This window comes from Spermophilus citellus (genome assembly GCF_964194105.1).
Source record: "Spermophilus citellus genome assembly, chromosome: 15".
In the NCBI taxonomy this organism is placed as follows: Eukaryota; Metazoa; Chordata; class Mammalia; order Rodentia; family Sciuridae; genus Spermophilus; species Spermophilus citellus.
In genome coordinates this window covers 42,132,466-42,142,987 of record NC_138195.1, presented here as the reverse complement: position 1 = coordinate 42,142,987, position 10,522 = coordinate 42,132,466, and the positions used below count along the sequence as shown (strand labels likewise).

General features: G+C 35.4%; 1 protein-coding gene across 4 annotated transcripts in view; it reads left to right on the top strand.

Annotated features, from left to right (window-relative positions):
* Window positions 1-607: 607 nt before the first annotated feature.
* CTNNA3 (catenin alpha 3) overlaps window positions 608-10,522 on the top strand; it is a 1,724,633-nt gene continuing 1,714,718 nt past the window's right edge. For all 4 annotated transcript variants that reach the window (XM_081267908.1, XM_081267907.1, XM_081267910.1 and 1 more), the window contains exon 1: window positions 608-709. In XM_081267908.1, the coding sequence (XP_081124034.1) occupies window positions 616-709 (94 nt within the window). In that variant the 5' untranslated portion in view covers window positions 608-615. The remainder of the gene's footprint in view (window positions 710-10,522) is intronic.

The window sequence follows — 10,522 nt, the reverse complement described above, 5'->3', positions numbered from 1 at the left end:
TAACAAGTTGTCAGTGAGGTCAGTGACTAGTGGTTCAGGATTAGATACCACCCACCCTGGCTTGTAACCTCCCCTTTCTTTCTTATCCTGGGTGAACAGTGCTCAGCTGAAGTGACTGCCCCACTGTCACTGACTCTCCATTTGGTACTGTATAACTCTGTGACTATCAAGAAGCTTTGTTTTTTTTCCTATCCCCAAAAGCTCTTTTTGGAAAATTACCTACAAGAGCTGAATTTTTAAGCACATTTACTTGATAGGAAGCAACAGAAAGGTAAGAGTCAAGTTTGTAAAGAGAAGAGCTGGACTTCAGTGCATACTCATTTCTCCCGTGAATTGCTGTGTCTTAGTTATATACTGTAGGTTTAAAATGTGGGGGTTCCTTCTGAATGAAAGAAGAACCCACATTGTTACATAAAATAGAAATGTTTTGACTAGTTATGATGAGAAATGTGGGCTTCCATGCTAATTTTAAAGTTATAAATAACTTTCAAACTAGTGCCAGGGGAAGCTAGTAGCCAAGGTCGTGCTTTGCATTCAGAGTTTCTGGCTATAAAAAGTCAATTGGATGCTGTGTAGGAAAAGATAAGATATGGCCTGGATGCTTTGTGCTTTGGCATGGGGCTGAGGAAAAGGAAGCAAAGATGGAGAATATTTGAAGAGATTTTACTTTCAAGCAGAAGCTATTTACAGCAAATAGAAGATGTTTCAAGTGAGATAGTAGCCAAAAACATTATTTTCTGAATATAATATTTGTCTTATTTTTGTTATATAATTGTCAGTGATATTAGGAGATTGTGGAATGCTCTCAGAACTGTTGGACCACCATTTATAACCAAATAAAAATCACTGTGTGGAATGAACATGGGATGTAATCATGTAAAGAGAAGGTTGTTATCTAACGGGGTCTGAAGGACTGAGCAGCTGCTGCCAGTTGCATTGAGGACAGAAGTGGAAGAAATGAGTTCAAATAGAAACAAGAAGAAATTGAGAATAGGCATCAGGGAGTTCATGAATTGTATAGGTTCTGAGTCACTGACATATACCACTAATACTTTGCAACATCTTTGGAGATACATGTGATTCAATGACTTGTTTAAAAGATATAAATGGGGAAAACAGGATTTAAATTAGCTTTAGTTCTGGGTTTGTGGCTAGCATTTTTAGATGGACTGAAAGTTTAGCATATTGAGAATAGCTGTGATTTGGAGATGTAGATTATTACTAGTCACATTTGAATGGTATAGATAAATGTACTGTTAAGATTTCATTTCCCAGTATAAAAAATTACCTCAGTAATAGCAAAGGATGATTTAATTAAGTGGAAAAATAAAAATACAGAGAGTATAGCAAACTTATTCTGTTTGTTTCCTCTTACATATAGCTGAGCCTTTCTTATTATTTTAATAAAAGACTGGGATTTTTATAGTAAAACATTTTTTATTACTATAAAATAAAAATATTAAGTGCTCATTGTAGGAATTTTGAAAGCATAGAGAAAAAAATTATTGTGTATAAGTTCATTGATATGTATTTCCTAATGTTTTTTTTCTTTCTGGATTGCTTTAAAAATAATTGTAATAATATTGCAGGTAATATTTGGAAACTCACTTTTTCATTTAACCTTGTACCCAAATATTTTCCATATATATTATCTATTCTACAAGATGTTATTTTAAACTTCTGTTAACATTCTTTAAACTGAACAGATGTAATTTTATTAATCATTGCTTAATATCTAGGTGCCATGATAAACATACTTGTGTATTTATTTACCTATGTATATGTATATATTTATATTTAATATAACTTCCTTAATCTCTGTTCTTAAATGTGGAGTTGTTGGATTAGAGAACATTACATTTGAAGGAAAGGTTGTGATTTTTAAGATGTACTTTTTTTTTTTTTTTTAAAGAGAGAGTGAGAGAGGGGAGAGAGAGAGAGAGAGAGAGAGAGAGAGAGAGAGAGAGAGAGAGAGAGAGAATTTTTTTAATATTTATTTTTTAGTTCTCAGGGGACACAACATCTTTGTTGGTATGTGGTGCTGAGGATCGAACCCGGGCCGCACGCCTGCCAGGCGAGCGCGCTACCGCTTGAGCCACATCCCCAGCCCCTTAAGATGGACTTTTGCTATTTCTTTTAAAGTATTATAAAATTTCTTGTCTACCAAATGCAATATTTATTGAGTATCTATGATGTGCAAAACATTTTTATCAGGCATATAGATGGCAATAATAAGTGTTTGGAAGGACATATCTCTTCTATTTACAACATTGCAATTTATAAATTTTCAGATATCAACAAAGCTTCATATTAGAGTCAAAAGTGCTTCAACTCTGTCTGAAAACAACAGATAGTATTGTTGTTTGACTATTTATGTTACTTTGGATTCAGAATAATAGAATTTGTAAATAACTTCTGCTAGAAGAACATATACAGTTCTGATTTAAATGAATTTCATGATGCAGCTGAGACAAAGAAATAGCAGGAACAGGAAAAGAAAATACTTCAATTATAGTAAAACTGGGGAAATCAGAAGCATTTGGAGAAAATCTATAGGCTGTAGAATGGAAAGAAAAAGGATAGAGGGTATATGCAAGAGCATAAATTCAGTATTTGGTTTTTCTACTTAGGGAAACATGACAACAGTTAAGACATGGATAGGGTGGGAGGTAGGGAAGGTGAGTTTTAATTTTTTTTATTGTTGAAATTTGGGAACCATGTTGTAAAAATAGAATATAATGAAGGGAAAAAGCTAAGGAATTAATGATTAATAAATCCTATTATTTGAGATGGTGCTTGGTCCAAAAATATCAAAGTGAAGAGGTTAGAGATATCAGTATAATTTGTGGGAGATGAGGTATAGAGTTGTGGATTCTTAAAGAATGAATTTCTTAAAGAAAGCATTTAAAAATACTTCCATAAACTGTGCAGTTTTACTTTTCAGTTACATTTAGAGGAACACTATAACTATGGATGGATGGGAGTTCTATTTTCTCTTCCCTATAAACTTACGTTTGCATGTTTTTATTTTTCCTTTGAAATAAAAGGGATTAAGATTTAAGAAGGAAAGTTGGCAGCCTAGTATTGCCTGAAAAGAAACTATGTGCTTTGTAATGAAGACTTAAAAATAATGTTTATTTCTGGATCATGGGCTCATGGGAATGTTAGTCCAGAGATTCAAAAAGCATGATTTTCTGTTTCTTGTTTGGATTCTAGATTTTAAGTGACATGTTAGTGTGGGGTATAAATCCTGAGTTTAGCCAAGTTGCTAATTTAATGAAAAGTGATAGAAAATTGAGACTGCAGAAATTTTGAAAGTGAACAAGACTATTAGCCACTGCACCTGATTTTCACATGCTTAATTACTGTTTTTAACTACATTATTGGTGTCTGGGACTCAGTCAGTAATCTGTTACTCATTAAATTACTAACTTCAGGGATGGAAAGGGACTTTAAGTTCCTTTGGGCAAAATTTGTCCTGGTTTATTTGGCACCTCTCTTCCCTTTTCCTGCCTTTTACTATCCTAAACATTAGGCTTGTGCTGTTTCAGGTTCCTTTTGTCCACATGGAAATGGATTTGATGGAGAAAACAATATTTTATTTAAAGAAAGACTCTCATATATTGGAACCTGAGTGCTTTAGCCCCTCTAAATTAGTGCTATTCAAAGTGTGATGTGCAGTTCTCAATTTTTTTTATTGATTCATGCAAGAAGATACAGCACTTGTGCCTGAATGTAACTTAGCTACATCTGAAGCACTTTGTAGCCAAACTTTCTAGATGAGGGAAACAGTCTTCCATTTATTTGCATTTTGGTGCAAGTTCCTTATCTCATTGAAGGTGTGCACTCAGAGTAGCGTTGCTTAGATTATACTGTATAAGCATTTATCTTCTCTACCTATATGCATAGGAACAGAGAACAGGGATGGAGGTATACGATTAATTAGATAATAAATGAATTACCAGGTTTCAGTGAAGCCCCTGGAGGAAGTATCAATGCAAAGAGACCCCCAAATTAGCTCAGTGAGGAGCCCACGAAGTACCTGAGAGGCAAGATTGCACCAGGAGCTAAATTGTGACTATTCTAGTGTTGACTTTGATGAAATTCACTCCAAAGTTCTGGGGAAATTTATGAGTGAAATAAAGGCCTGTTGTCATAGTGCTTCCTTTCCTTGTGTGTGTTTTTGTGAGTAGGGGTGAAGGGAGAATAAGAAAGAAAATCAACTTCCCTGAGATTCTCTATAAGAGGAACAGGGATCTGTCTTAGTCCAGGGCTAGAGTTCTAAAATCATGTTTCCATGTGAATTTACAGGATTAACTGGCTTTTTTTTTTTTTTTTTTTTTTTTTTTTTTTTTTTTTTTGCTGCACTCTGCAGTTTCTTTTCCCAATATGGGATAGCAAAGGAATCCTAGTTTTAAGAATCCAGTAATCTGTAATAGCTATTGCCTATGCAATTACTATGTATTCTCTACTTTTTGCTAATTTAAGTTGTTAAAATATGAAATGCTCTTGTTCTCCTTCCCTGACCAGTGGCCTTCCTTCACTTGGTCTCTACCTGAGACCCCTTAGGCTTTGAACACTTGGCACAGGAAGGGCTTTCAAGGCCCAGCTTCAGGCTAAGTTCTGATTTGTTGGGGTCAGAGGCATGCTGGTTATTAAATATTTTTGAAATCTCCTCTACTGTTATGCAAATGATATCCATTAGATTCTGTTTATTTCCTAAAGCTTTTTCTGAACCTTTAGTCATAGTTAAAGTCATACCAATAAAAATAATATGACAATTTATTTAACTAATCCCTTATTGATGTACATTTAGGTTGTTTCTAGCTTTTTATTACTACAAACAACATTGCAATTCTTGACAGCATCTTTGTATATGCATTCAAGTTCCTAGAAGCAGCATTGCTTCCACCAAGAATTTGTGCTTATACAATTTTATGGTTCCTGCTAGTATGCTTTCTAAAGAGATTTTATCAATATTGGACCAACAAAATGAGACAGTCCACATTTATTTATTTTGTCAAAGAAAATTTCATGAATGATTTAAAAATATTTTAATAAAAGCAATTTACTGTTTTTAGCAAAAAAAGGAAGAGAGGAAAATTAAATTAGTTTAGTATGAATGACTCTTAATGAACTAACCATGAGATTGTTGCTCTAATTTTTAAGTTAGTAATAGTTCCTTTTCTAAGTAAAAATATTTTGCTAGTGATAAACATAAAATTTCTCAATTTTAATTTTCAACTCGTTCTTTTCTGTATTTGGGAAAACACTTGTCAGTTCTCAATCTTCTGTTACCTCTCCCATTTTTTATTATTACTCAAAGATGCCTCAAGAATTCTGTGATAAAACATATGCTTTTTCATTGTTGTGTAATATTATCATTCTCAACCAGGTTTTTTTTTTTTTTTTTGGTACTGGGGATTGAACCCAGGGGTTCACTGAGCCATATCTCCTGCCCTTTTTTATATTTTATTAGAGATAGCGTCTTGCTAAATTGTTTAGAGCATTGCTAAATTGCTCAGGCTGGCTTTGAACTCATGATCCTCCTACTTCAACCTCTGGAGCTGCTGGGAATATAGGCATGAGCAACTGCACCTGGTCCAGGGTGCTTTTTGTTCCACAGGGGACATTTGGTAAAGTTTGGTACAAGGTTTTGTCACAAGTGGGGGACAGACATTACCAGCATCTAGTGGGTTGAGGCCAGTGATGCTGCCAAGCATCCTATAACACATTGGATAGTCTTCTACAACAAAGAATTATCCAGTCCAAAATGTTAGTAGAAGCTGGTTGTAGTGGCACACACTTGTAACTGCAGCGACTTGGGAGACTGAGGCAGGAAGATTGCAAGTTTGAGGCCAGCATCAGCAACTTAGTGAGATCCTGTCTCAAAATAAAAATAAAAAAGGTTTGGGGGTATAGCTTAGTGGTAAAGCACCATTGGGTTCAATCCACAGTGCAAAATGTCAGTAACACTGAAGATGAGAAACCTTGCTTTAATAGGATACAGCAATAAATAAATGGGTATTTATTTAAACAGTTAAACATTCCCTTACTATCTTTTCTCTTGTTGATCAGTTTTCTCTAAAGATTATCAGCACAATCTTTCTGTTTCAAGATGACTCTAGTGGGCTGGGGCTGTGGCTCAGTGGTAGTGCACTTGCTTGGCATGTGTGAGGCACTGGGTTCGATTCTCAGCACTGCATATAAATAAAGGTTTATCAACAACTAAAAAATATTTTAAAAAAGATCATTCTCCTTGGTAGACAAGATAGATACAAAGTAAAAGTATTGTCATTCTTGGTCACTTGTTAACCATTATGGAATCTGTGGGGGGGAAGGAGGGTGGTTATACTTTTCTTGTCCTTCCATCCTTAAATATAGTTTAAAAGATTTGTGTTGCTTGGATGTTTTTCAGAAGTCTTTCCCCATTCTAGATTTAGTTTGCTCCTCTAATAGCAGAAGAAAGTACAAGTTTATCTTTACATTTACTGTCTTTTTCTTTGTATGTCCTTCAAAAAAAATTCCTTTGTTTCTAAAGGAAATAAAGGAATCCTTTATTTATCCTATTCCTTGGATATCACATCAAGTTACTATATACATTTTCTCTCACTTTTTTTTTTCATTTGTGATTGTAGTAGTGGGTTTTACTTTTTGACTTTTTAAAAAATTTTGTGGCTCTGGGACATTCTTATATTTTCTGTGAACTACTAAACAATCTAAGATACTTGTCTTACTTTGCTTTGTATTTTATTTCTTCGCTGTAGTAAACACTGAGGTGATATGTTCAGTTTCCCTCAAGGGTCCTGTCACTTCCATTTCACTTGTTTATTCTTCTTTGATGGTGAGAATTAAGTCTAGGGTTGCAGTTCCATTTTTTTTTTTTTTGCTTATTTTGCTCTCTGATAAAGTTGCTGGTAGAGGGGTGGAAAATATTGGAGAGGAATGATTTCTCCAATTCAGATTTTAATTACTATACTATCTTTTTGGTTTTGTTGAATTCTTAGATGTTTAAGTCTTTTCCAGGTCTCTTTATCTTAATTTCTTCTTCAACTTTCTTTTCATTTTATTTAGCATTTCTATCACTTCTTTACTAGAATTTATGTTTTGGGGTATTTCACTGAGAACAGAGTACATGTGTTTTTTAAACTAACTTTTGTCTTGGAGATAATTTCCCTTGGATCTTTAAGACATTTTTTTTTTTAAAAGTTATACAGTCTCTTTTTTAAGTTATACAGTCTAAGATGGGCATGGTGGTCCACACCTGTAATCCCAGCAACTCAGGAGGCTAAGGCCAAAGGATCACAAGTTTGAGGCCAGTCTAGGTCATTCAACAAAACAAAACTGGGCATGTGACTCACTGGTAGAGGGCCACTGGGTTCAAACTTCAGTACAAACAAACAACAACAATTTAAAAAGAAAAAAAAATGCACACACACAATCTTTTAATTTTTTTCTACTTTTTTAAAAAACTTTTTTAAAAAATACCTTTATTTTATTTATTGATTTTTATATGGTGCTGAGGATCGAACCCAGGGTCTTGCATGTGCTAGGCAAGCGCTCTGCCGCTGAGCCACAACTTCAGCACCTTTTTTCTACTTTTTTAAAAAGTATTTTCTTAGTTGTCAAAAGACCTTTATTTTATTTATTTATATGTGATGCTGAGAATCGAACCCAGTGCCTCAGACATGCTAGGTAAGCACTCTACTACTGAGCTATAACCCCAGCCCTCTTACTATTTTTTTAATGGGGGGTACCAAGGATTGAATTCAGGGCACTAGGCCACTGAGCCACATCCCCAGCCCTCTTTTGTATTTTATGTAGAGACAGGGTCTCTTTGAGTTGCTTAGCGCCTCGCTGTTGCTGAGGCTGGCTTTGAACCCATGATCCTCCTGTCTCAGCCTCCCAAGCTGCTGGGATTACAGGCATGTGTCACCACGTCTGGTTTACTTACTATTTTTGAAAGAAGGTTTATTTAGTTCTGGTGTTTGTCTTAAATTTCACCACTATCAGCTTTTGTACTACAGAATTTCCCTCTCTAATCTTAAAAGTGGAGGCGAGTATCTTGTTAAATTTCTGGGCCACATGAAGTACATATCCTATTTTTTCTCCTGTTCTTATTATTTTGTCCAATAGTTGGAGGCAAGTTTAAACCTAGATGATTTGAAGCAATTCAGATTTACTTTACTTTTTAAAATCTATCTTTATTTTGAAGGGAGGGAACTGGGGGTTGAACCCAGAGGCACTTTACCACTGAGCTATATCCCTAGCCCTTTATATTTATTTATTTTTTTTCCTTTTTATTTTGAGACAGGGTCTGGTTAAATTGCTTAGGACCTTGCTAAATTGCCGAGCCTAGACCTGAACTCCCAAGTCACTGGTATTACAGGGGAGTGCTGCTGGGCTGGCTAAAATTTACTCTTCTAAAAGAAATGTATAAACCCTAATCTCCAGGGTACCCTTCTGCCTGTGTTTCCCTTGTGTCTGCCCCTACTGCTGAGATTTTCATATCCCAGGGCACAATATATCATTTTTCCTTTTATTCAGTGTTGCATTTCTGGTAACTAAAAATCTTCTGACAAAAGATAGAAATGTATTGCTGGGAGGTGGCTAAGGAACATCTCTGGCTATCCAAAAGTTCCTATATAGTAAGGGGACATGAGTTGGCCTTTCATTTGCTAGTCCAGGTCTCTGATAGGATGAGAGGATATGCAGGTTGGATAATGAGGGTTTGGCTCTATGGTTGCTATAAATTCAGGCACAATTCAGTTCCAGCTCTCTACCCCCCCCCCCCCAGCCCCCGCCAAACACACACACCAAGAACTTGTACAATTCATCAAGTTGATAAGGGAGAGTGGCCCAACATAGCAAATAAAAACATGGGACACATAGTTTGATTAGAATTTCAAGCAAATATATATATATATCTCCCAAATATTGCATAGGACATAACTTGTGCCATAAATTATTGTTTATCTGAAATTCAAAGTGGGCCTTTTGTATCTTATTATTTATTTATTTTGTGGTGCTGTGATTGAACTCAGGGTCTTATACATGCTAGGCAAATGCCATACCCCTAAGCTCCATTCTCAGCCTGGCATTTTGTATTTTATCCATGAACCAGAAGGTAAGAGAAAATATTTCCCAATATTTGTAAATTATTAATGAGGTCCTTATATTTTTGTGTCTGAGCTACTGGTGTAATAGGTTTTATTTCCTAGTTTGACAAAAGTCGTCTTTCCATAGTCTTCCTTCAGCTATAGGCTGGTCAATATTGGGAAGACTGGAAGAAATTTGTAAAGGGTCTGGGAGCCTTCAGAAAAAAGAAAAGAATGAAGACTTGGACTCTTTTATACAATGTACTTGTTATTAGAAAGATTTTTTCCCCTTTAAGTTTATTTTTTTTTTAGATCAAACTTTAAAAAAATTTTATGGGCTGGGGATGTGGCTCAAGTGGTAGTGCGCTCTCCTAGCATGCGTGAGGCACTGGGTTTGATTCTCAGCACCACATAAAAATAAAATAAAGATATTGTGTCCACCTAATACTAAAATATAAATATTTTTAAAAAATGTTATGTTAATATTTACTAGTGAGAAAGAACATCAAAGATCCTTAAACTAGAACACTCCCTCTCTGGCTTGCATTACTTCAAGAGGGTTCATTTCAGACAGATGTGTACCTGACTGGAAGGCCTTTCTGATTCAACTGCTGTGCTTGGTAAATTAAAAAGCCGAAGGCATGGGTGCCATGCCATGTCTCACATCTGAGGGAGCAGGCTGCTTCTGCACTGAGGAATCGCTGTGGCCTCTGAGAGAATCCACAGTGGCAAGAATGCAGCAGGATAAAAGGTCACACTACACTGTGGGGAATCAGTTTTCATCAGTAAACTGTGCTGGGAGCAGAACACCAGCAGCCCTCAACAGAGCCCACTTGTATTCTAATCTGCTTTCTGGTTTTCTCTCATTGAGGCATGTGAATCGCCCCAGAGTTTTTGAACAATTTGAGGGACAAGAGAGATAATGGATTTCTTACCAGACATTTAAAAAGTGATTTTATCTTGAAAAATTAATATGTGTGACCTCATTTTTACCCCAAACTATTAAAGTAGATCCTACTATTATTGCATGTACACATAGATTTTATAAATATGACTTCATAACCAATATTGTTTTATAATTATTAAATTGCATGAAAGATTAAATTTTTTCCATAATGGCATGATCTTAGAGGACTATATATATTTTCTTTTTTTTATTGGTTGTTCACAACATTACAAAGCTCTTGACATATCATATTTCATACATTAGATTGAAGTGGGTTATGAACCCCCAATTTTACCCCAAATGCAGATTGCAGAATCACGTCGGTTACACATCCACAATTTTACATAATGCCCTATTAGTAATTGTTGTATTCTGCTACCTTTCCTATCCCCTACTATCCCCCCTCCCCTCCCCTCCCAACTTCTCTCTCTACCCCATCTACTGTAATTCATTTCTCTCCTTGTTTATTTTCCCATTC